This window comes from Mauremys mutica, chromosome 7 (genome assembly GCF_020497125.1).
Source record: "Mauremys mutica isolate MM-2020 ecotype Southern chromosome 7, ASM2049712v1, whole genome shotgun sequence".
Taxonomy (NCBI): Eukaryota; Metazoa; Chordata; order Testudines; family Geoemydidae; genus Mauremys; species Mauremys mutica.
The window spans coordinates 17,581,760-17,608,830 of record NC_059078.1 but is presented as its reverse complement, the minus strand read 5'-3'; the positions used below and the strand labels follow the sequence as shown (position 1 = coordinate 17,608,830).

General features: G+C 40.8%; 1 protein-coding gene across 3 annotated transcripts in view; it reads left to right on the top strand.

Annotated features, from left to right (window-relative positions):
- RAD18 (RAD18 E3 ubiquitin protein ligase) overlaps nt 1-27,071 on the top strand; it is a 115,573-nt gene that overhangs the window by 75,552 nt on the left and 12,950 nt on the right. For 2 of the 3 annotated variants that reach the window (XM_045025566.1, XM_045025565.1), the window contains exon 12: nt 9,325-9,387. In XM_045025566.1, coding sequence (XP_044881501.1) covers nt 9,325-9,387 — 63 coding nt within the window. Of the gene's footprint in view, nt 1-9,324; nt 9,414-27,071 lie in introns of all 3 variants that reach the window. The other variant, XM_045025567.1, reaches the window with a different exon arrangement.

The following is a 27,071-nucleotide window of genomic DNA, read 5'->3' as shown; positions in this document are numbered from 1 at the left end:
ACAGAGGGATTTTTGAGCAAAAGACCCTTAAAGTTTAAAAGAATGTATGGTTTCTGCCTTTTTTTTGTAATGAAACACTGTACTCTAGGTAATTTAATTACCCCTATATTGTTATGTTCATAAAAATGTGTTTTTAACTACATGATTAATACTAGTCCTTGAATTTTTTTCTTTTAATATGACCATGGTGTATCAGTGATAGAAATTGGTACATTATTAGTTTAACTAGAACTGATCTGCTGATATACTAGATATGTATACTCATGTTTTTAATTGAGGAAATGAGAGTAAAGGTCACTTGATATATGTCCAAAGATTTTTAATAAAGTACGTAACTATGGAGTATGACAGAAATCCAAACATGTTCAGTCTTTTTTTCATCAATTGCTAAACCCACCCAAAGAACAAAATATAAAATGCCAGATGAACAAAACTACAAAAATGCATGAGTTTTAAAGGATAATTTTTCCAACAGCATTAATTGAAGTCATGTATATAGCTTTCATGAACTGCTGTGTTCTGTATAAGTAGGTATGGTACAGTAACTCCTCGCTTAGTGTTGTAGTTATGTTCCTGAAAAATGCTACTTGAAGCGAAACGATGTTAAGCGAATCCAATTTCCCCATAAGAATTAATGTAAATGGGGGGGTTAGGTTCCAGGGAAATTTTTTTTGCCTGATAAGACTATATTTTTTGAGGTGATGGAGTCAGAGGGTGGAAGAGGATGAGATATTTCCCAGAGAATGCCTTACTGCTAAATGATGAACTTGCACTTGGCTGAGCCCTCAAGGGTTAACACGTTGTTAATGTAGCCTCACACTCACACAAGAGAGCAGGAATGGAGGGAGGGGAGACAGAGACGTGTGTGTGTGTGTGTGTGTGTGTGTGTGTGTGTGTGAGAGAGAGAGAGACAGAGACATGCACCATGTGTGAGAGGGAGGGGGAGAGAGAGACAGACTTGTATTGCCCCTTTAAGTATGCTGACCCCGCTCTAAATGCGAGTTGAGACAGCAGCTGCTGCCAGGAGGCTCCTTCTGTCCTGAGCCCTGTTCTGTGTCCGCTTTGCTCTGTGGAGATGGGTTTCAGGAATGGGGAGCAGGAGCGGGGGGAGGTGGATACCCTGACATTAGCACCACTCTTCTCTTCCCCCCCCCCCTGCACAGCGAGCAGGAGGCTTCCGGGAGCAGCTCCAAGGCAGAAGGCAGGAGCTTACAAACAAACAAAAAGCTACTCTATAAAATCTCTCGATGTGAGGGAGGCACCCGTTAATGGTGACAGCAGTTGCACTTGTGTGTTAATGGAACATTAGATACTTCTGTATCTAATGTTTGCTGGAGTGGCTAACCAATAGGCTAAGCTATTAAGGTGTGTAATGAAATATGACAACTTAATTTGAAAATCTCACTGAAGAGGGTGAATAGACTTAGAGATAGATCTTCAGTTCATATAAATCAGTGGTTTTCAACCTCTGGTCCGCGAACCCCTGGTGTCCACAGACTATATCTAAGATTTCCAAAGGGGCCCGCACCTCCATTTGAAATTTTTTAGGGGTCAACAAATGGAAAAATGTTGAAAACCAATGGTATAAATCAATGCAGCTTCATTGGAGTCAGTGTAGCAAGACCAATTTAAAGTTCTGAGCTTCTGATCCCTGATATTAAGGCTTCATCCAAAGCCCATTAAAGTCAGTTGGAGTCTTGGCATTAACTTTTTGTGCTTTAGATGAGGCTCCAATGTACAGATTTAGCAAAGCACTTAAGCATGTGCTGAAGTACTTTGCTGAACTGGGGCTTTTGTCTGCCAACTTAAGAAGCAGATATAGGGAGTGTAGGAGGCCCCTTTTCATTTAGAAAACATGACATTTACCAGATACCAACAGTTCTACTAACCTCTAAACAAAATGTCTGGTCAAAGGGACACTCGGGTTAAAAAACAAACAAACATATGATCGAGTCTCTTGCTGAATTGGACAGATGAGCTACAGTCACTTATTGTAGATCCTGCGATGAGATCAAGGACCAATTTTGGACCTGCAGCCCTGTCCACAAGTGCCACAGGTGAAAAGAATTGTAGATGAACATACACTGCTTTTAGCTTTTATGCCTTGCACATCTCTCCTTGATTGCAGCAGTCTATGCACTCTCGAAGTCTTCCAGTCCAAAATACAGAGGCCTTGTTATGAACTAGGAGCTCCCAGGTGTTGAGGTCAACATTGCAAGGTTGCAGGTTTACCTTCAGAAGAATGTCTTTGTATTGATTTCTTGGCCTGCTCCTAAAATAAGTTCCGGTCTGCAATTCTTCATGGAAGACAGCCTTTGGTATTTTATTGTTGGACATGCAGACCGCATCAGCGCACCATCTCAGCTGTGCTCTCACTGTAAAAGTGTCACCGCTTATGATGTTTCAGCACTCAAGAGCCTCAGTGTTTGGAATCAAATCTTGCTATTTAATACCCATTAACTACCACAGACATTGTATGTTCAATTAGTCCAAGTATTTTATGTGGCATTGATAAATAGTCCATGTATCTCAGCCATAGAGGAGTGTGGTATGACAACAACATGGTAACACAATTTTTGTTTGCAGTTCTGACACCGTGTTTGTTTCAAACACAATGCTGAAGTTTTCTGAAGGCACCTCTGGCTGCCCCAATGCATTTCATAATGTTGTCATCAGTCATTACATTATGTGAAACAAAACTGTATAGGTAGCAAAATTTGCCAGTGAGCTTGAATGGTACATCATCGATGGATGCACCTGGAGTAGTTGCAGTGCTTCTCAGTTGAAGCTGGACCATGACTTTTGTCATCTTTGAGTTGATAGTTAATCAGTAGGAAAGATAGTCAGACAGATTTAACAGCTTTTATCTCTTTTGCTGTAAACCCTTGACAGATTTTTATGTTCCTCTTCCACATACTGTTCTGTATGGAGACGTCATTGGGAGAGTGGATCCCAGTGAGGTGATGACAGTACAGCTATGTGAAACCAGTTGTGTATCTGCTCTATAAATCAAGTTTATATCTTTCCCCAGAGGTCAATCATGTTTCATTTGTAGAATAATTAACTTTTAACTGACCTGAGGCATAAGCCACTGAGTTCTGTATCTGCTCCCAAATGTATTCTAGAAGTTCTCAGTCTTCCAGCTGTCAAAAATGTTTTACTATCCTTGTGTTATGATGACAGTGCACTAGTTTTGTCATTTTTAAAAACAGGCATGATAAAAGAAGGCATTTAGTTGGCAAAATTTGTGCCATGTGAGTATTTAATATTGGTGCAAAGCTTGTACATAATTAATAATAAATACCTAGCACTTATGTAGCTATTAATTATTGGGTAATTTACTTTGCCAATTAAAGAATGAAAAACATAGAGATAATCCCTACTCCATATTTTGGACTCTATTTACCATTTAAAATTGCTCTTATTAATCATGTTCATTATGGCAGTGCCAATGGGCCAGCCAAGTACAGGATCCTTTTGTGCTATATACTAGAAGGAGAGAGTATCGGGGGTAGCCTTGTTAGACTGTATCCACAAAACCAACAAGGAGTCCGGTGGCACCTTAAAGACTAACAGATTTATTTGGGCATAAGCTTTTGTGAGTAAAAAAATCACTTCTTCAGATGAGAAAAAAGATGCATCTGAAGAAGTGAGGTTTTTTTACCCATGAAAGCTTATGCCCAAATAAATCTGTTACTCTTTAAGGTGCCACCAGACTCCTTGTTGGTTTTGTAGAATTAGAGACACTCGGATCTTACTGTTTAAATAGACAAGACAGACTAAATATAGATAGGGGCATGAACAATGTATTGGTAGCCAATATTTGTTCCACAACCTTATTTCCATTTTCTTTTGTTGAAATCATAGTGGGATTATGTTCAGAAGTGATCAGCTAGATGGTAATGTAGTGGTAATGTGATTAGAAGGCAACATGGTAGAGATTTGAAGAGTATGTTGGAAATAAAGAATTTGTAGCCTTTAATCTCAACATGTGAAATACGCAACAGTCCAGCCACCTCTGCTGCTGTTCTGTTTTCCTGGAAATAAACTTTCTATCAATGAAAATTAATTGTTATTTTGAAATAAGAACAATTTTTCTGTGTCCTTTATATTAAAAATGTTCGCTTTTTAATCAGCTATTGATTTTCTATCATGGCATAACCTTTGTTTAAAGCAATAATGCACTTCACAACATCAATAATACTAGATACGCAGAAACCTATTGTTTGGCCGTGCGCCTCACTGTGCACCCAAAATCTGTGAGCATTCATTATGTCTGGTTTCAGAGGGGTAGCCTACTGTCCGGTAGATGTGGTAGGTATGCAAGTGAACATGTATTACTGATGGTGGGGCTAATGTGATATATGCCCCTCTGCCATGTACATTGGCCAAACCGGACAGTCTCTATGCAAAAGAATAAATGTACACAAATCAGACATTAAGAATTTTAACATTCAAAAACCAGTAGGAGAGCCTTTCAATCTCCCTTGACACTCAATAACAGACTTAAAAGTGGCCATTTTTCAACAACAAAACTTCAAAAACAGACTTCAGTGAGAAACTGCAGAACTGGAATTAATTTGCAAACTTGACACCATCAAATTAGGCCTGAATAAAGACTGGAAGTGGCTGGGTCACTACAAAAAGTAATTTTCCATCTGTTGATACACCTTCTTGTCAACTGTTGGGAATGGGCAACATCCACCCTGATTGAATTGGCCTCGTTAGCATTGACATCCCACTTGGTAAGGCAACTCCCATCTTTTCATGTGATGCAATATATATACCTGCCTACTGTATTTTTCTCTCCATGCATCTGATGAAGTGGGTTTTAGCCCACATACGCTTATGATCAAATACATTTGTTAGTCTCTAAGGTAGGGTGACCAGACGTCCCGATTTTATCGGGACTGTCCCAATATTTGCTTGTTTGTCCCACGTCCCGACCAATGTTTGTTCGGGACACTGGACAAACAAGCAATTTTCCCCTCTGCTCTGGCTCACAGACGGAGCCCACAAGGGCTCTCACTCCCCCCCCACACCCCAACTCCTACCCCTCCTTCCCCCATTGGATCCCTCCCCAAATCCCTGCCCTGGCCCCGCCTCTTCCCCAACCACAGGGCATTCCTCCTCCCTCCCAGGTTTGCACACGGGCCGGGGCCGGGAGCGCAGCGTGGCGGCTGCTCCAACCCTGCAGCCCCCAGGGCAGCGTGTTGGGTCCAGAGGCAGTGCAGAGCGGGCAGGGCCCAGGCGGGGGGCGGAGACATGCGTGGGAAGGACACGCTCCTGCTGGCCCAGCTGCCTGGTTCGCCCCCTGTCCGGGTGGGTCCCTGAGCTCCCAGCAGCCAGAGAGGGGCTGCCTGGAGCTGCGGGGTGGAGCGGAGCAGCCTCTACTGCGGGGCCGGTGCGACGGAGCCCGGGATCGGCTGGGCCGGGAGCTGCAGGAGGGGCCCAGAGTGCGGCTCGGCTGCACAGTGAGGGGATGGGGAGAGCTTGGGGTGTATCGGGGGTCAGAGCTGAGAGTTGGGTGGAAGTGGGGCTGTGCCACTGCCACATGGTGGTGGGGTGTGTGTGTGTGGCGCTCCGGCTTTTATTTATTTATTTTTTTTCCTCCCTCCCCTCAGCGTCCTGATATTTCATTTTTGTCATCTGGTCACCCTACTCTAAGGTGCCACAAGGACGACTCCAGGTTTTTTTTCTTTAATTATGTCTGCATCTCATTACGCTTCAGCTCACCCATATAGGATGTGGGCTGGTTATCACTTAAACCAGTGCACAGCTGCAGTAGCTCCACTGAAGTCAACAGTGTAGCATTGTTTTAAGATTAGTGTGTATATAGTATTCTCCTGTTTATCTGAATTCCCTTTGTCCGAAAAGCCTAATTATCCAGATTCACAGTGTGTCCCTCATGTACCCCTGTATTAATCACCAGCTAATTATCTGCTAAGCACCTGTAGTGCTAATCAACTTTAAAAAAACATTGAATTCTAACAGGTGCAAAGAGGCTACTTAAGGTGTTATTAGTGGGTTTATCTGAACATCTGTGTTCCATTCTATGCATCCGAAGAAATGAGCTGCAGCTCACGAAAGCTCATGCTAAAATAAATTTGTGAGTCTTTAAGGTGCCACAAGTACTCCTGTTCTTTTTTCTGAACATCTGGTTATCCAAAAGTTTTGGGTGTCCACAAGGCCATTCAGATAAATGGGAGTGTACTGTATATCAAATCCATTCCAACTAAATGCTTTCTTAATTATTGGTTGCTGCAGCCTTCCAGGGCTAATTCTGCCTTGGTCAGAGGAGGCATCTCAAAAATAACATGGGATATTTTTTTCCAGGGTGTGCACTCAGACGGTGGTCCCTTCCGTGACAACAGAATTCACTCTGGCCTGCTACTCCATTCTTAATGAGCTCTGTTGTGTCTGGACATTTACGACATTTAAGATTCCACATACCCAGAGTGATCTGAGATCCTTAAATTACCTATGCATAGTGAAGTGACTATATACTTTAGTTAACTTTCTCAGATTAGTTGAATTATTGCACAGTAACAAACCAATTATTTCCTCTCCAGCCCTTGAGAGTTGAATTAACGATAAAATCACAGTCCATTTGTTTCTGCAGCTCGTAGCCGGTACAGTATGCTGGTGCTCTGTGACAGGGCTGATGTTTCAATACCTGATTCAGCAGAGTATTTAAGCACATGAGTAGTCATATTTAGAATTAATGGGATTGCTCGTGCTTACACTTAAGCATGTGCTTAAGTGCTTTGCTGAATGTGAGTAACACAAGTGACTTCTACATAGGTCACGTTAAATCATTCCTCTCCTCTTAACTTTCCCGCTTGTGGGAAGGATGGAATTGGAGGGGTGTCAGCCATTTGTTTGTTTTGGGAACGGAAGAGTCTTTCTTTCACTGCTATCAGCTGTGTGGTTTATGTTTATGTAGCCATGTTAATGATTGTATACATTCGCGCACACACAACAGCCTTTGGACTGAAGCTCGATCCTGAGAGTTACTGAGCCCACCAGGCAGGTGTCCATTCGTAAGCCAGATGCAACTCAAGTGGAGATCCCAGGCAGTCATGGAGCAGGTCTTCTATTCTGCATCCTGTGGGGGAAACAGAATTCCTTCTCGTTGGCCCCTGTGGGGCCCTCTTGTGCCAAGCCCTACGGCTCAGAATTGGTGCACCAGAAAGATATTTACCCCATAATCACAATCACTGCTCTTAATTTCAGATTATGGTAGTCTATACGTTTTAAAATATTTGTTAATTACCGATGCTTTATTCAGTGGTTCACAAATGCTCCAAAGGAGTCATTGGAAAAACTCTAACGCTTTGCAGGAAACTTTGAAAACCCATTCTGCTTTGAAATCATTTTGTCCATATATCTCCATTGGTTCTGCTTTTTATCTTCCCTTTTCATCATTATGACTGAGCACTTTTGCACAGAGACAGAAAATGTGTGAGATAATATCCCAGGCTTTCTACAATAACGCTGCAGGCACATTTGCATAAAAAGTCTCACTGTTCTGTAGCACTTACCGTAATCTGATTTTGGTAGTTTATTTCTCCTCTGAAATCCTAATCCTTTTAGTGATTTCACAATTATCTCTACGGCAACTAATTGTAATCTTTGCAATCAAGGATTGTACTTTCATCTGGGTAATAAGAAGCAAGAAGAAGAGAACTGGTAATGGATAAACAGATCCTAATTTTATGTACACGTCTTTTGCCTTTAATTGTAATTTTTAAAAGGAAAGTTGGAAAACGATATACATGTTTGATTCAAGCACTGACTGGGACAGTGTTGCCTAGTATATTAAGCATTGCACAGGGATTTAGGAACTTCTGACACTTATTCCCAGCCACATATACAGGCCGCACACTGACACAGTCATTCTTAAATTATTTTTTAAAATATGGCACTCTGTCTCATTAAGATTCCATCCTGGTGCTGTGTGGAGTGTAAGAGATTGTAGAAGGTAGCGGGAGAGCTGACTTAGATTAGGTGCACTGGGAAACTTGGAGAGGGTGGGAAACTGAGCAAGAGGAGGTGTTGGAGCAGCCGTTGGCAGGCAGGAGGAAATATAAGGTAGATTGTTTGTTTGTCCAGAAGGAGCAGATGCAGTAGCAATATGAATGTTGGGAATGAAGGAATCAGTTGGAGATTGGAAAGACGAGGTTCAGATGGGAGTCATTAGGTGGTAAAATTTGTGATGCTCCACAAAAGCAGCACGTTTTTGCTCCACCAGTGACCATGATGTGATTAAATTGTTCATAAGAAACTCTGACATTTATCATCTGTTAGTTTGAACAGGGATTTTTTTTTTCATTTTTCTCTTATTTGTGCTTAAATTATTCATACCTTTTCATGTTTTTGATCCAATATATTAAAATTATTTTTAAAAAAAAAGCTTTTCTCTTTAATGACGTTACACGCTTTTAGTGCTTGGAGAGTTTGTTCACCATAACACGAACAGGTTCCCTACACTTGAAAAAATCCTGTAGAATGATTGTGAGAGGTGGACAAGGAGTGGCGTTAAGCCAAAATGACAGTACATTGGTTTATTGTTTGGAAACTGGAAATTCAATATGATTAGGATTTTTACACTTAATTTGTCGTTCTTCAACAGAGGTGATACATTTTGTAAAGAAATTGACATTCTGCTGTTCTGCTATCAAAGGTTTGACAGAAAAATTGACAGGAAAATATTTATCTTTGAAAAGAAACTCGACACAATCTCTTTATATTAAAATCTGCCCTAGTCAAACTGTTCATGCATGATGGACACTGTAAACAGACAAGGATTACTATTCTCATCTCCTTCAGACTCGTTAATCTTGTGGCTGTCATGTTTAACTGCCTCCATGTTGGTGCTCACATAATACATTTGAGTCTTTATTTCATTGATGCTAACCTAAATGACAACTAAAGGGCCAGTTTCTCTATGCTAATATGCACCCCTCCCCCTTATACTACTTGATTGGTGCAAAGATGAGGGAAAGCAGTTGTATCTGGCCAGCTGAGAATTCCACCAACATGACTGATTCTTCCTCCCTGCTCACACTCTGAGCTCTGGTTCAGGAAGTGAGAAGTGGAAGTGGCCAGAACATACTGCATTCTGGCTATGCTCAGCTGGTCTGTGTGGTCCTTTAGCCTCACTAACCTATGCTGGAGCCTCGATCAGCTAAGAATCACCCTGAGAATCGGGGAGCTATAAGAAATTCCATGAGAATGAATTTATTATTGAAAGTCCAGTTCTGGATAATTTTCAAGGATTGCACATATAGTCTAAAAGGTTTTTTTATATTATCCTTTCAGCTCCAGTTCAGATATTTTGAGAGATCTGCAAGAAGTTGAGATGGTTTCAGAGTCATCAGATAAGTGAGTACAGTACATGGATGAATGAGGTAATTGAGACTATTGTAGGCCATTTAATTGTTTCCTCTGCATAAATAAAAAGGCTTGGTTTAAATAAACACGTAACAGAAAACTTGTAGTTAAGGCTGCCACGATGAAGTTAGAAATGTTGGAAGATCATGCATCACAAATTTTACAAATCAAGCACACTTTATTTCAAGTATTCATTTTGGATTTCTTTTGTGTGGAGGGAGAAGTCCCCGCTCCTCTGCATTTAAAAGCTCACCGTTTTTTAGAACAGAAAATAACTTTTTAATTATTTGCGTTACGGTAGTGTCTAGTGGTCCCATCTGAGATCAGGCTTAATTGCACTAGGCATTGTATAAATATATAGTGAGAAATAGCCCATGCCCCAAAAGCTTACAGTGTAAATGGATCAGGACACACACAGGGTGGGAGGGGAAATAGAGGCACACAGTGATAGATGGTTTTGCCCAAGTTCACACAAGAGTGGCAGAGCTAGAAATAGAACCAAGGTGTTCAGAGTCCTAGTCCGGTGCCCTATCCCCAGTAAATTTCTAAAATCCTCAGAAGAGGAAACAGAAATCAAGATTTGGAAGGATTCTGCAACAATACTGCAGTTCATCATGTGAGACTGAGACTTTTTTTTTTAAGTCATACGATTGGACTAGTTAGTATTTCTGAAAAATCCAGTATGCCCAGAGGACTGAACTAATTTTGCATGTAAGGTGCCTTTGCTGGTGCTGGAATCCCTGCTTGAATATCATACCAGCTGCAGTAGTTGGGCATAAGAGGGTGATATTAGAGGAATCATATCCGACTTAATTGTGAAGTAATTTTTTTAAGAAAGTCCTTAGAATAGTTTATTGGGGAAATTATCCCAAGAACATGTTTGTTCAGTAGATTGATGCAGCTCTTTATAAACCTCATAGTCCATAACTGAAATGAAATTTGGAACTCTTAAAAGTGTGTATATTATTTACTCATTAAAGTATGGTAATGTACTGGATAATAACAGTTTATAATGGAAACACTGACAAGGCCTTGATTATAATGGTGCCAGAAATCAATGGGAATGTTAATCAGTAGAAACGTATCAAATAAGTAATCATTAGAAGTTTAGTGTAGAACAGCCCTTGGTTAGAAGAGAAATGGGCGATGTTTAGAAGAAGAATGTTCATAAGCATAATTTCTGACAGCACCTAAAAGTGATTTACTGAGACTAGCATAAAATATTCAGTTGTACATATTTTCCAGTGCTGTAGTCTGCATTGTAACATTTTTCTCATGATTTTCCTCTGCTGCTGTTTCCATTGTCTAGAACAGTGTTTCTCAAACTGGAGTCCATGGAGGGTACTCCAAGGGATCCGCCGGCCCTGTTGATCAGCGCGTCCTGCATGCCAGGGAACAGCTGTTCAGCAGTGTGCAGGAGGCTCTGGAAGGGAGGGGGAGGAGCGGGGATGGGGTGCGTTTGGGGGAGGGGACAGAGACATGCCTGGGGCCACTGGCCCTGCTGATTAACCCCTCACGCTCCCTCCCAGTGCCTCCTGCATGTAGGGGAACAGCTGTTCAGCAGCATGCAGGAGGCACTGGGAGGGAGGGGGAAGAGCATGGACAGGGCGCGCTTGGGGGAGGTGGTGGAAAGAGGTGGGGAAGAGATGGGTCAGGGGTGGAGCCTTGCGGGAAGGGGTGGAGTAGGGGCAGGGCCTGTGGCTGAGTGGTCAGCTTGGGGGTCCATGAAAATTTCAAAATCAAAACGGTGGTCCTCGGGTTGCGAAAGTTTGAGAACATTAGCCCAGAAGGCAAGCAGCCGTAGTTGCCTTTGCAGCAGGTAGGAGTTAGAACTCTTAATAGTTAGGGTATGCTCATGCATGAATGCTTGACTCCTTTCTCAAACACCCTCTTCCTGAAAAGACACATGCGAGTATCATTGTATGATCGGTATACAGGTGTTGGCAACCTAATAAGGAATGCAAACTCCTTCAAATGAGTTATAACACTTGGATCATAACATACTATCGACCGTGAAATGACACAGAGTTGGTTACTGGTCCCCTTTGCTTATCTACAGTTATTTTGAATGTTGTTTGAACGTAAATCTAAGAGATCCTGTTCTTGAAGTTTATTGGGGCAGCAGTTTATTTTAGGATTGGGCTTGAAGGGGATAGGATAGATTGTACCTTTTTATTCTGCCAAGTGAAGTTGAAAATGGGATGAAAATAACTTAAGGCTAAAATATGAAACCTAGCAGAAATGTGTATATATTTATCTTGCATCTGTTCTTTAGACAATTGGAATGTCCATAAAGACTTATCTGGGACATTTAGTCACTTCCCTGAAAATGTCACTTTCTTGGTTCAATTCAGGTAACATTGCTGCAAGGTACCGAAAAAGTGTTGCTGGGTTTGTTTCCTTCCAGATACTAATAACTGGTTTCAAAGGCAACTATTAGGCTGAAAAAGTAACAAATAAAAGTGGCTAAGGAACAGATTTATACTGCTAAGAAGCTACAAAAATGAGAACTAAATTTGTTTCTTTGCAATTCTTCTGGTTAATGAGGGGAGAGAGGTATATAAAAATTCCATCTTGATGGGTAGTTAGGAAGCGACCTATATCTCTCTTTTGTCTCCCATTTTTGATCAGCATATAAATCAGGGTACATGTTTACATATTTGCTTTTTTTGAGGAGGAGGAGGAAGGGCAAATGTGGCGAGAACTCCTCCCCCTCCCCCGCACCACCGTGATGCACCTTTGCAGAACAGATCCATACTCTTGTAAATGTTTCTACAAAATGATACATCCAGATCAACACATTGCATTTTGGTGCACCATATAAAAGGGATTTCTTATTGACTGAAACTTGCTTAGTCAAAAAATGACTAGAGTGCATGGTTTCAAATATGAATTAGCAGAGAGGTTACTGCAGATGACAAATATAATAATCATCTGACAGTATCAGATGAAAGAAGGAAATTGAAAAGGTCTTTAGATTTGTCCTAAATTCTTATGTTTGAAGCATGACATTTGACCTCCACTGCTCGGAATATTTCCTATTCGGTTACAATTTCTTAAAAGAGAAATCATCATAGATATATTTTATGTCCACTGAAAGCATATTACAAATTTAGATGAAATTTATAAAAGCAAACCAAAAAAGCACATCAGGGTATATATTTGCATTTCTTATGCTGCTGACTTCACACATTATCCATAATGAACTGGGAGCTTGTTATAAGCTAGATGTATTCAGTTCAAATGTAGTTTCCAGATTTTAGAAAATGCATCTTTATCAATTTGCTTAATCCATAATATCCCATAATATTAAAGAAACAATATCAGCTAACAGTTTCTGACACAATGGAACTGGATGTTGCTGTCATTGAAATGAGTGGCAAAATTTCCATTGGCTTGAAATGGAAGCAGGATCAAAGAAAAGGGGGAGCCCAGTTGCTAGAGGGATCTACTGTATCAGCAGCTGCAGAGTGGTCCCACTGCTTGGAGGAGGAGAAGGAATCCTTCTCCCTTAGATGCCCAGAATCTGCCCAGAGCACAGCCCGCTTGCTGAGGGCTGCAAGATTCAGACAGGATTTGGTCCTGTATAGTAGAGAGGTCTCATTATATGCTCCCAAGAAGGATAGACTGGTTTCTTGCTTCTCAGACCACAGCTGGAGTCTTCCACAGTGATCACGTGGAGTAATGTGGCCATATGCATGAATAAAGCAAACTGCAGCAATGTATATATCTTTCATTCCTTTATACAATATTTTTATCACTTCTCATCAGCTAGATGGATATCTTCCTTTTTTTCCATTTTTTTTAAGCTTGTGGCTTAATAGTAGCACCTTATATCACAGAATACAGTATATTTATTTTCAGTATTTTACTGTAAGACTTAATTGCAGCCCTTTTTTTTGTTGAGTGAAGTACTAGTATTTGATCTGTGCTTTCCATGTGAGGATATTTCAGTGTACATTCTGGGAATTCTTTTATTTGTCCATAACTTGCCAAAGTTGCAGCTTATTTATGGATCCTATCGTAACATTTTTTTCTATCTGGCTCCACATTTAGAACCCATTGTTTAAAAATTTTGGCAGTTGGAAATAATTTTCTTAGTGGAAACAATGCATTGATTATTTTTCTTTCTTACACCATTCTTGATTTAGTATTATCCAGTCTATCATTGCCATGTATTTTGAGAATGTCATGCAAAGGTTAATGGGGCAGCTAAAAATCTCTCCCCAGTGGAGGGACTCTTATTTTCCCAACATCATCATTATCCTCTGAGTCATAGATGGAAGGCCACCATTTTTAAACTGGAAGGCCACCATTTTTAAACTACCAGGCAGTGACAAGCAGCTAGTTTTCCCAGTGATGACAGAATAAAAATCCTGTGCTCCCTTTTGTGCCACTGAAACTGTGATCCAGAGAGTGCCAATGATTGATTCGGTTTGAGCAGAAATCCAAAGGTTAAGGGAGTGGAACCATTAGCTTCTTTGTGGGTTTGCAGACCATGTTCTGTAGTGGAAGAGAGAGTTGAAACTTGCAGAGTTTCTGTTCTCCTATGCAGAATATTTCTGCACAGCAGTGTGGGAAATTAATATTAGCAAGATGACTTGTTCATAGAAAAATCATTTCTTGCCCTTGGTAATTTTCTAAACCAGAGAATCTAGTCAAACATTTGGTTTGTTTAAGCCAAACTGTAATAATATGTGGACAGGTTGATTTGTGCACAAGAATCTAGAGCAGAAAGTAAACTACAACTTTGATTATGCTTCATGTTCTTCAGGTTAATTATAGAACATTATTTATACTTTAGTAAGTGGACACTGAGCTGTACAATAGGTAAACTGTATCAAACAAGAGCCTTAGCCTGAAGAGTTTATTATGTAAAATCACAAACAGGTACATTGTGGAACAGTCAGAAAGGCATGTGTGTGGAACTGAGTTTATTTAAAATTAGTCAAGCCAGATACAGACCATTGTTATCACATACTTTTCTATAAATATTTGCAAGAGGGGGATACTATGTCAAATGGTAGATGGATAGGCCACGGATTTTGGCTGTATGTTTTATAACTTCACTTAAGATATCTATCTATATAGTTATATTAGTGAAGAAGACATTAGTAACATTCTCAGGGTACAGTCTGGACTGCTGAACTCAATTCTCCAATCTGGGATGCCTATTACACTGCTTCGCTGTGAGAGCAACCACTGGCCCTGCTCACACACTTCCTCTAGCATGTAAATTACTCCCAGCTGAGTTATATGAGTAATATATAGCCAGCCACTCCTGAATTGTTCTGGGGTGACACCAACAAATACCCAGTCCCAGACATTTTCCTAGAAATATATGTCTTGTACTTCCTAGCTCTTTCATTCTGTGCAGTGCAAGCTCATAGAAAGTCTGTCATTTCATTAATAGAAAATGATATTCACAAACCCTGTTATCTCAAATGGGGAGTTTCAAAACTCTTCAATCCAAACACACACTGGTTTAGATAAAATGAAACAAGTTTATTAAGTACAGAAAGATAGATTTAAGGTGATTTCAAGTAATGAGACATAAAAGTCAGAATTGGTTACAAAGAAATAAAAGGTAAAATGCAAACTAATATCTAACTTAACAAGCTAAGTGAATTTAAAGCAAAAGGTTTCTCTCCCCATTTGCTCGCAGCAGTCTGGCTGGATTCCTTCAGCCAGAACCACTTCCCAAGTTAAATGATGCTTCCTTTGTCTTTCAAACATTGTTGATGCTGTGAGTAGCGATATGGGGAGAGAGGAGGTTTGTGTCTTCTGTTCCTCATTTTTGTGTCTTTTTCTTCTCTTTGAGAGTCATCTCCAGCTGGGGTTCAGGCAGCTGCCAGTCTGTTTACACGGTAACCTTCAACTGCTCTATTGCCAAAATGTAAATTTCTTGCTCACACCCTTTTTCCTGCCAAAAAAATGTTCACTTACCCAGGTGATAGTCCGTTTGATTTTGTTGACACCTGGCTGAGGTGTCTTTTTGTCTTTTGTCTCTGAGGAACTGGTTTGGGCTGCTTCTCCAGATTTGGAATATGCCTTAGTAACATCAGACCATAGACTATTTACATGCAATGTTGCCACAGTATTTTATCAGGACAATAATGATCAGCAAATTATGAGTTTTCAAATGATACCTCACAAAGCAGATTTTGTACAAAATTTATCAGTCTTGTAAAAGTTGTGAATATAGAGATGACACTGCTCCCCATATTCTTCACAATGATATTATTCTGATATAATTATGTCATAATTATAATGTATTTTATGCAAGATAAGTCATGTGAGGTGTCATTGGAAAAGTTATGATTAACTGAATATGATTATCCTATTTGTATGCATGTCATTTTTGTATCTGAAGTTATGAATATTGACTGTGTATCTGTTTTTCAAATGTAGTTACACCTGGGTAACGCCCACTAGACAAGACGGGTCTAGATAGTGGGTGGGCAATGGGCCAGTAAGAAAAAACAATAGGGCTTAGAAGAAGCTTATCTCCCTCCTGTGAATGCTCCAAACATCCTGTGAGTTATGGCTGCTATGACTTTACAAGGACATGTGATGAGACCACATGTCTCTAGACTCCATCTTGGGATGTCAGTATTTTTCCACGGACTGGTCTGGGGACCTAGCTTTGGGAACAAAGGGTTTCTGTCATATGCAAAATCTATATAAGGGAGAGGGAGTAACAACATCTGGGGTTCTTCGCCACTCACACAAAAAGACTCCTGGAAACACCTGAAGAACAAAGACTGAACTGGGGGAACTGTTGGACCCAAGCTAAAGGAGTTTTTAGCCTGTGAATGAAACATCTGGGGATTCCATGCTGTAAAGCAAGTGCAGCTTGCCTCTTAAGAATCTGCAGCCTGCTTGTATCATCTCTTAGGATGAGAATCTGCCCTTCCTTGCCAAACTATTTAGTGTATTAAGTTTAGTTTGCGGTTTTTGTTTATTTGCTAGGTAATCTGCTTTGATCTGTTTGCTATCACTTAAAATGTATCTTTCATAGTTAATAAACTTGTTTTTGCTTTATCTAAGCCAGTGAGTTGGACTGAGGTGTGTAGGAATCATAACTCAGGGGCAGAAGGCTGTTGCATATTCCTCTACACATTGAGGAAGGGGGCAAATTTTATGAGCTTACGCTGTACAGTTCCCTGTGCAGTGCAAGACAGTATAATTTTGGGTTTATACTCCAGAGGGGGTGCATACCTGAGGAGCTGGGAGTAGCCTTTCCATGCAGGGGCTGGTCAGAGAGCCTGCTTATAACTAGCTGGGTGTGTCCCTACCTATATGCATGTTTGTGAAAGTGCAGGCTGGAGGGCTCTGTAGCTTATCACAGCAGTACAGTGTGAGAGGGAGCCCCGGGTGGTGGGTCAGGGGGCTCATTGCTACCCCAGTTCCAGGTGGCACCCTGGGGGGGAACCCGTCATAAAGGGTACAGTCTGTCATAGTGGTGAATAGTCTCCTACTTTGGAAGAAGTCAAGCAGTAAAGCTAGAATAGTAAAATGAAATCTCATTCTATGCAGATATTTTACAAGTTTATTCTGTGACTTGAGTAATCTGTTCTTGCAAGGATAGTCATACACTGCTAAGACAAAAATAGATCCAACTGGCAGCTGCACTTTGTAACATGATACAACTGGCGCAGCAGATAGTTTTGATCAGTGTTTCTTAGCCACATACTATACTATAGTTTAGTCACTCTTTAAAAGCCAGCATTTGTGAAATATATTGTCATCTTGTATCTAGGCTTTTCAACATATGGTACAAAAATAAAAGTTAATACTGAACTTTTATATAAATTTTGCCTTTTTTTCCGGCACTTAGATCAACTTTGAAAGGTAAAGAATGGTTAAAGTGATACTCTTCTGCTTTCTTGAAGGTATCTTTGGATATAAATGGGCTAGCCTACTGGGGTGGGTGTTAAACTAGGTTTAATGTATGAGACAAAAGCCCACAGGTAAGTCCAAAGCAGAGACACCTGGGTGAAAGTTTGGAATCTGGGGGGAAACAGGCAGTCACAGCAGGGACAAAGGAGAGACTAGAGGGGAAACCTAATGAACATCTTAGATGTCTGTTTACTAATGTGGGGAATATACAACTGAAAACACTGGTGAATAATCACAATTATGATATAACGGGCATCACAGAAACTTGGTGGGATAATTCATGTGACTGGAATATTTGTATACAAGTGTACAGTTCAGGAAGGACAAGCAGGGGGAAAAGGGGAGGAGGTGTTGCCTTGTATATCAAAGATGCATACACTTGCACTGATTGAGGTAGAAGTGGGAGGCAGACCTGTTGAAAGTCTCTGGATAAAAGGGGTAATAAAAAACCAAAAAAAACCCAGGGTGATGTCTTGGTAGATGTCTACCATAGACCACCTAACCAGAAAGGAGAGGTGGATGAGGCTTTTTTTAAACTGGCAAAATCATCCAAAACACAGGACTTAGTGGTGATAGGGGATTCCAACTACCCAGACATGTTTTGGGAAAATAATACAACAGGGCATAGATTATCCAATAAGTTTTTGGAATGAAGATGGAGAAAGCAACTAGGGGAGAGGCGATTCTAGATTTGATTCTGACAATCTAGTTCTGGAGGAACTGGTTGAGAATTTGTAGGTGAAAGGCACCTTCAGAGAAAGTGATCATGAAATGATAAAGTTCATGATTCGAAGGAATGGTAGGAGGGAAAACAGCAGAATAAGAACAGTGGACTTCAAGAAGGCAAACTTTGGCAAACTCATAGAATTGGTAGGTAAGATCCCATGGGAAGCAAGTCTGAAGGGGAAAAAGGGTGCAGGAGAGTTGGTGTTTTTTTCAAAGAAACGTTATTAAGGGCACAAGAGCAAACTATGCCAATGCATAGGAAAGATAGGAAGTATGGTAAGAGACCACCCTGGCTTAACCAGGAGATCTTCAACAACCTAAAACACAAAAAGTGTCATATAAAAAGTGGAAACTAGGTCAAATTATGGAGGATGAATATAAAAAAACCCCCACAAGCATGTAGGGACAAAATTGAATGGCCAAAGCAAAAAAATAAGATTAATCTAGCTAGGGACATAAAGGGTAACAAGAAAACAATGACTACCTAAGTAGGAGTATTGCAGGAAAGGATCTGGAGGTTGTAGTAGAACACAAACTAATGTAATACTGTTGCAAAAAAAGTTAACATCGTTTTGGTATGTATTAGCAGGAGTGTTGTAAGCATGCCATGAGATGTAATTCTTCGACTCTGCTCATCACTGATGAGGCCTCAACTGGAGTATTGTGTCCAGTTCTGAGCACCACACCTTGGGAAGGATGTGGATAAATTGGAGAATGTCCAGAGAAGAGCAACAAAAACGATCAAAGGTCTAGAAAACGTTGACCTACGAGGAAAGACTGAAAAAACTGTTTGTTTAGTCTGGAGAAGAGAAGATGGGGGAGGGGTGGGCAGCACAGTAATATATGTAAACCAGGGGTAGGCAACCTATGGCACTGGTGCCGAAGGCGGAACGCAAGCTGATTTTTCAGTGGCACTCACACTGCCTGGGTCCTGGCCACAGGTCCGGGGGGCTTTGCATTTTAAATTAATTTCAAATGAATCTTCTTAAACATTTTAAAAGCCTTATTTACTTTACATACAACAATAGTTTAGTTATATATTATAGACTTATAGAAAGAGACCTTCTAAAAATGTTAAAATGTATTACTGGCACGTGAAACCTTAAATTAGAGTGACTAAATGAGGACTTGGCACAGCACGTCTGAAAGTTTGCCGACCCCTGATGTAAACAGTTGTTATAAATTGTTTTCCGTAACCACTGCGGATAATAAGTAATTGGCTTAGATTGGAACAAGGGAGATATAGGTTGTTACATATTAGGAAAAAATATCCTAACTGTAAGGATAGTTAAGCAGTGGAACAAATTACCTAGGGAGGTTGTGGACTGTCCATCACTGGAGATTTTTGAGAACAGGTTAGACAAACACCCACTAGAGGTGGTCTAGATAATAGTTAGTCCTGCCTCAGTGCAGGTGACTGGACTGGATGACCTCTCAAGGCCCCTTCCAGTCCTACATTTCTAGGATTCTGCGATCAGACCCAAAATGCAAGTTTTATGATGGGAGGAAATTTTTTAAAATATCTATCCGAATAGCAATGTTTACCCACTTAGTATTTGCAAATCCGACATTACAGTATTGTGCTAGAGCATGAGAACCTACAGAGTAAAACTGACTAGGAACCTTATCTACCTTATTTATTGGTAACATAGGTACAATAAAGATTTTTTTATCCAAAAAACCACAAAACCTGCAGCTTTAACTTGACAGTCCCCTTTTAAACACCACCTTTTAAAAATACTTATTACTCTGAAGCCACATTTCCTTTCCATGAAGAAGAGGCTAATAAATATTACTACCCATACAATTTTATGCTGTAAGGGACAGCTGACGTTCATTGTTATGGTCTTTAAAGCAGGATGATATTTCTCTATTAAGGTTAAAAAATGATTATTCCTCAGCTAAATGACCATTCTTTCTGTCAAGTCTGATTCAGAACATTTAACGATCCTCTAACCTTTTATTTAATGTTTTTTTTTATGTTTTCACCCTAATGATTTTTATTCTGTTGGGAATTAAGGCTTTCTTTGGGACTGAATGGATTACAATGAATATGTCAACTAGCTGCTCTGTGTTGAGTAGTAAAAGGATAGCTCAGTAATTTAATTTGCCTAGGGTGGTGGTGGTGCGGCAGAATGTATTTCTATGAATGGGAAATCAGCTTTGGATACTTCTCCACAGATCGCTTTTTCAATGCACTCCTCTCAGTCTCCACTCAGAGCTGGAACAATCAGCGAGGATTCTTTTGTTGAACTCCTGAAGCCAGATGACAGAGGCCTTGGCTACACTGGCGCTTTACAGCGCTGCAACTTTCTCGCTCAGGGGTGTAAAGTGCTGTAAAGTGCCAGTGTAAACAGTTCCCCACAGTGTAAACAGTATGGTGCCGGGACCACTTCAAAGCGCTGCTGCGGGAGCGCTCCCACGGCAGCGCTGTACAGCTGCAAGTGTAGCCATATCCAGAGTGCTTTCAATGGGGAATCCTTGACTTTGTGGCAGGATATACCACAGACCAGTATGGCAGCCTTTAGAATATGATGCAGATGCCTTGTAACTTATCCTTTTCTTTTCAGGGTTAGTGGCTACGAGAGAATTTGAGGATATCTGAGAGTAAAAGGTGGAGAGTGGCAGAAAAGGGTTTTTCTTTTGATCATTTGATGGCAATAGTTTTGTTTGTAGTGTTTGACAGTACACCTAGTATGAGGGTGACACTTACGTTACAAATTTCAAAATGAATCGGGTCCTCTTAAAGACAATCAGAAACCAGATAGCAATCTATACACTTCTGCTCACAGGTAGCTAATCTGGTTATTCCTTGCCCTAGGTAGACCAAGAAAGAGCATAATTGAGACTGTAGTTTTTGGATTTTAATTGAATTCTAGACCTTTTATTTTCCAGTAACTTAAAGTTGGTCTGATCTTACCAACTTCTCCAGTTGCATTACCTTTGTTCAGACACAACAGTTTGAAAGTGAAAGAGTTCCAAACCTTACTTCCAAATCAGTATTGTCAGTTTTATTGATTGCAACAGGATGATTTGTTGTACATATTAATTTAAGTGGTAGAGCTAATAAAAGATAATTTAGTATTCATATGCTGCAGTTAATAAATTGCCTACTCTCATAAAGCTTTTAATGAGCACCCTAGAGATGTTACATTAATCTTCTGGAGTCCCTTTATTTGCACTAATCCGTGTACATTAACATACACCATTTAAAAGTTAATATTGAGGCAGTAAATCCAAATATTAGTTTTTATTTATTGCACTTAATAGTTATTAATGAAAAGTGTGGAAATGGGCAGCTTAGTAACATCTTATTCCTTTTTACTGGCCTTTTGGTCACTTCTTTTAACCTAAATCTTGGGCTCATTCCTGAAATGTATTAAAGCACAATTTTTATGTTCCCTTTGCTTTCAGAAAGGTTTTTTTGTTTTTTTTTTATTGCTTCTCTCATCCTCTGGAGAAGTAACAAATCAAGCTGCTACCTTTTCAAATATGCCGAGGAGGCTTGCAAACAAAGAAATTTGGAATGTATGTGCAGATCACCCAAATCTTATGAAATTGAGGAGCCATAGCAGGTGCTCAGTACTGAAATCTGTTGATTGTACTGGAAATCTTCATGATGATGGCTTTATGATGGGGACATCTATGCACAAGATATTGGATCAAGACATGAATCTGAATCCTTCCTAGACCTTCAGACACCATTTAAAGCAGTGATTCTCAAATAGTGGGTCCTGGCAAGGTTCTAGATGGTTTGTCATGCCCATCACTGGGTCCTGGCATAGGCGCACACGTGTGTCTCCTGGCCCAGTGTGGAGGGCAGGTCTATAGGGTTTGGGTGGGTGTTAGAGAGCAAGCTCACCTAGCAGTGGTGGATCCTGTCCTGCCCGACTCCCCATTCAATTTCACTAGAACTCTGAATGAAACCTGGATATACTGTTGCAGTTTTTCTGTTGAGATATTAATGAAGCTGCAGAAAAAAATCTATGTATACTTCTATTGTATCCTTTCAGGGAGCGGGGCAGAGGAAAATTGTTATAATAAATATATTGCTGATATAGGAGATTCTCCATCTTTTATTCTCCTTTTTAATTTTGAGAACAAAGTGAAATTTAGTGCTGGTGGAAGGTACCAGTCTGTTTCACCTCCCAGGTGAGGGTGGAGCCCCTGAGTGGGATTGAAGGGTACCAGATGGACAGCCATGCAGTCTGAAAGTTTATCTTTATCCACAGAACTGGTATGCTGTGAGCACTGGAAATGCAAACTTCCCCAAAAGGCTCTCTACTGCTATGCTAGAACAACTGGGGGTGACACTGGTTGGGCACATTCACAGCACTGAATTAAAATCTTGTATCCTTTCACGCATTCCAGATCTCCAAGCACACAGAGAAGGACACAATATATTCCTTGCCTTCAGTCAGGATATTGGACTTGCCTTCCAAAATATGTGAGGAAGACTGTGATGAACCAGCACTTCATCTGTCCCAAACAGCAAAAATTATATGAAGTCACGTTTCAAATGAAAACAGATAACTGGATCATTTGACACAGGATGCCAAGCAAAATCTGTGCCTGAGTCAATATTGGCACTGATGCCCAGGATATTGGATAATCCAAACATTAAAACTCAGTCAGAAGAAGTTTCCATTTATCTGGCTACCCTTTCTTTTGAGTTGCAGTATAGCAATGTCCCTCTCCATGAAGGAATAGAAAGTATGTACCACAACAAAACTCTAGAAACACTTTTACCAATCTATGTTGGTTTGATGCTTCATGCACAGACATGAAAAAGTAAGCTAATAGATACTGTCTTTAAACTTGGATTGTCCATCTTCTATGACAGTGGTGGCCATCTCTACCAGCATAACAAACAGTGCATGACAACACTTCAAGGATGAGAATGTAGTCTGTCCTCTATAGCTTCATGGTGGTCTGTTCACTACTGCAGCCATAGACAGCATAGAGAATAATCCTAGCTCAACCACAGCAACAGACTCCTTCCACGGAACTGGGATATCACTTTTTCAGCATCCCAGTACTCAAGATGGGGGAGTTGTCTATGGAATTCTCACCCAAGGTTGTGAGACTGCAGCATCAGTGAAGAAGACGTCATTGATCTTGAAGAAAACCAATGCTCCTATCCGTGATGCAAATATTGATATCAAGAATGATTACTAGCTGGTTATGCAAGCCCTGCAAGAAGAATGCTGGTGGCTTGATCAAGTAAGGCAGGCATCAAGATTGGATACCTTCAACAGAGATCAAGACATTTCCTAGGTAGCTTATCATGCCAGCAGACAGCTGGTGCCAGACTTACCCCCAGCTATCACGGTGCTTCTTTCACTCCTTCTAGACGACTCCAAGTCTGTGGCAATGATATGTCACATCATGAGTGTTATAAGGAATTCTGCACACTACCTAAAGTCATGCCAAGTATCAGTGATCACTGTGGATCAGCCCATTTTCACCATAATCAAACATATAAAGTGAACCCAGCTTGCTGGGTATGCAGAGGAAAAATTTATTATTATGCTGGGTGGTATACATCTGGAAATGGCAAGTCTCAAGTAGATTGGCCTGAACAAGGGCTTCTGTCCATCTACTGTCTTCTAGCCAAAGTGGCCTCCCCAGGAATGGTTGTCTTCTCCTTGAAAGTGTCTCATGTTACATGTACTAGGCATACTCGCAAAGTAACTACCAGCAATCTATACATCTTGCTCCAAAATGCATATACCCAGTATACTCAAGCTCTCAGGGAAGATGAGGTTTCCATGGGGTATGATAAATTGTGTCACAAGCAAAAACTAGAAAGTCCAGTGTTCTACTTCTGGCATCCCACACTTCATCTGGAACTTCTTATATAGACCTATGTGCTGTCAGTCCACCAGGCAAAACTTTGCTCTCTACATTGAATGCATTGGAAAGATGTCACGCTGGTTCTTTGTGTTAGCTCATATTAATTATGCTTGTTGGATTCCTGTTCACCTCCTAGATACGGTAAGCCTTCACACATGCATCCAGACACAGCTAGAGAGTTTCTAAAGGGGAACTTCACCATTCACAAGATACAGCATGTTTTCTCTGCAATCACACTTAACCAAACTTATGAGCAAAATAAGGCCATAATCAAAGGGGATGGTGGAGCTGTTGGTCTCACACAAAGTCCAGAGGTCTTTTGGCACTGGATGATAGAATGACCAGAGGTGATCAGATTGATAGGAGAATTTGAAGCCGTACCAGAGAAAGGAACCACCTGAAATGGGTCTAACACCAACATCAACCTGTGCAGATGAAAGGTGTCCTGGCATCTTTGTTGAGGTCAGAAGACATGAGTAACCCCTTCTCAGAAGAGTGTGTTGGCTTAAACTGGACACTATAAGGCATCAGAGAACCTGATTGTCCCTGTTAGGGAGGTAAAGAAGATTGGGCAGCAGCAGTTCCACATTTGTAATAGAGAGATTACAGGACAAAGCCAAGCCATTAACAGAGTCTATCAAGTGAAATAATAATAAAGGGAAATAATCTCTCTTTGTTCAGATGACCTCCTGCAAGGGAGATCTCCAAGACCAAATTGCAGCTCTCCCTGAAAAATGGTGGGGACTCTGATATTTCAGTCTATCGAAGACTGTGAAAGACTTTTTTGTTTCTTAACTCATTTTAGGCTGTGTGTTTACATAAGCCGCCTTTTCAATCTTTTTGAGACACAGCAATATCCTGTTATGCATACATCAATCTGAAATGTTATTAGCAAAGAGAAATGTAACTTTCTGTTCATGAATAGAAAATTATAAATGTACTATGCTATTTTTCTATAGAATATTTTAGTAAATACTCCCTCGTGACATGCTACAGAACATGTTAATTCTTAATATTTTCATATAATTTCAAGCCATCACAATTCATTACTTTATTTTTAGGACACCTGAGACAATATGAATATAAATACACAGAAATGAAAACCCACTGGAATGTTTTCATATCATAAACAAACTCTATCAGAAAAACATCAGGAAAATGCATTCAGATTTTAAAATATCTGCCACAGCTAGCATGGCATGAATTGGTGATGGGGGAGGGATAGCTCAGTGGTTTGAGCATTGGCCTGCTAAACCCAGGGTTGTGAGTTCAATCCTTGAGGGGGCCACTTAGGGATCTGGGGCAAAAAAAATTGGTCCTGCTAGTGAAGGCAGGGGGCTGGACTCGATGATCTTTCGAGGTCCCTTCCAGTTCTAGGAGACTGGTCTATCTCCAATTATTACCCATACATGAAAATCTTCTAGGTTATGCCCTAAGACTAGCAAATTTCATGCTTTTATCATAAAACCCACAATACTTTCACAAATCTGAGCCGCTATTAATGGAACTCTGAAACAGATACATACTAGTCTGTATAAATTTAAACTTTCATAGCTTTACTGGCAGATGTAGTTCTTCATTTAAAGCATAGGAAGAGTGTATATTTTTTTTAATCTCACAAATACGAAAATAGTTCCTGATTGTAAGCAGAAATCTATGTGCATGTAAGGCAGGGGTGGCCAACCTGTGGCTCCGGAGCCACATGCTGCTTTTCAGAAGTTAATATGTGGCTCTTTGTATAGGCACCGACTCCAGGAATGAAGTTACAGGCGCCAACTTTCCAATGTGCCGGGGGGTGCTCACTGCTCAGGCCCTGCCCCCACTCCACCCCTTCCCGCCCCCTCCCCTCAGCTGGCAGTGCCCTCTCTTCTCCCCCGAGCCTCCTGCAGGCCACAAAATAGCTGATTGGGAGGTGCGGTGAGAGAGGGAGAGGTACTGATCGGCGGTGCTGCCGGTGGGTGGGAGGTGCTGGGAGTGGGGTGGGGGAGCTGATGGAGAAGGCTGCTGATATATTACTGTGGCTCTTTGGCAATATACATTGGTAAATTCTGGCTCCTTCTCAGGCTCAGGTTGGCCACCCCTGATGTAAGGGATAAGGTCAGGGCCTAAAAATTCAGATAAGCCTAAAATTTGCAAGACTTCATAAAACATTTGTTGTTATGCTGATATTAGAACTTCATGTGAAAGTAGCTTTATTACAAAATAAAATCTAGGCACCCAGCTGCATAGTGCCTGAGACAGGAAGTTCCATCCACCACCCACAGAGCTTGTGAAATTGACTTACACACCCCCAAGGGTTGCCTTGACTTCAATAAAGATGTGTTAAGTCATGTCAGCCATAATCAAAGGGGATGGATATAGACTTCAGGGGGCGCGCATATGGTCACTCTTCAAGTAGACCTTCACTCACTTGCCTCCTGGCTTTCGGAGGACTACTTGTGATCACAAAGAATACAATCTGTGTGGACAATCACTCAAAGAAGGAAATACTGTTACTTACCCAACACTAATGGTAGTTCTTCAAGATGTGCTGTCCACACAGATTCCACGTCCTATCCTCCATCCATGCTCATCAGAATCCTATACCTGGGATTTTTATTGGCAAAAGAACTGAGCATGGATGGAGGAAGCCCTGTCCCTTATATCCCCCACTACAGGAAATGAGAATGTGTGAGGGCACAGAGAATGTGTGAATAGCCCCAATGGACACTGCTATTGAAAAGAATCCAATCTTGTATGTGAAGGGCACAGGGGCACCAGGAGTGGAATCTGTGTGGACAATACATCTCAAAGAACTGCAGTAAACTGTAGGGTAAGTAACTGTATCTTCTATTGCTGGCAGTGATAGAACAATTTAATATACACCTCTACCCTGATATAACGTGACCCGATATAACACGAATTCGGATATAACCCTGTAAAGCAGTGCTCCAGGGGGACGGGGCTGCGCATTCAGGCGGATCAAAGCAAGTTCAATATACCGCAGTTTCACCTATAACGTGGTAAGATTTTTTTGGCTCCCGAGGACAGCGTTAGTTTGGGGTAGAGGTGTACTTAGAATAACTATTACAAGCCTTGGCATGCATATCACAAATGGAAAGCATAGTGCAATAAAAATAGATGCTTAGAATGAACAACTTCTTACAAACTTGCTCAGCGCCCTTATGGTTCACTTACACATAGCAACTGTT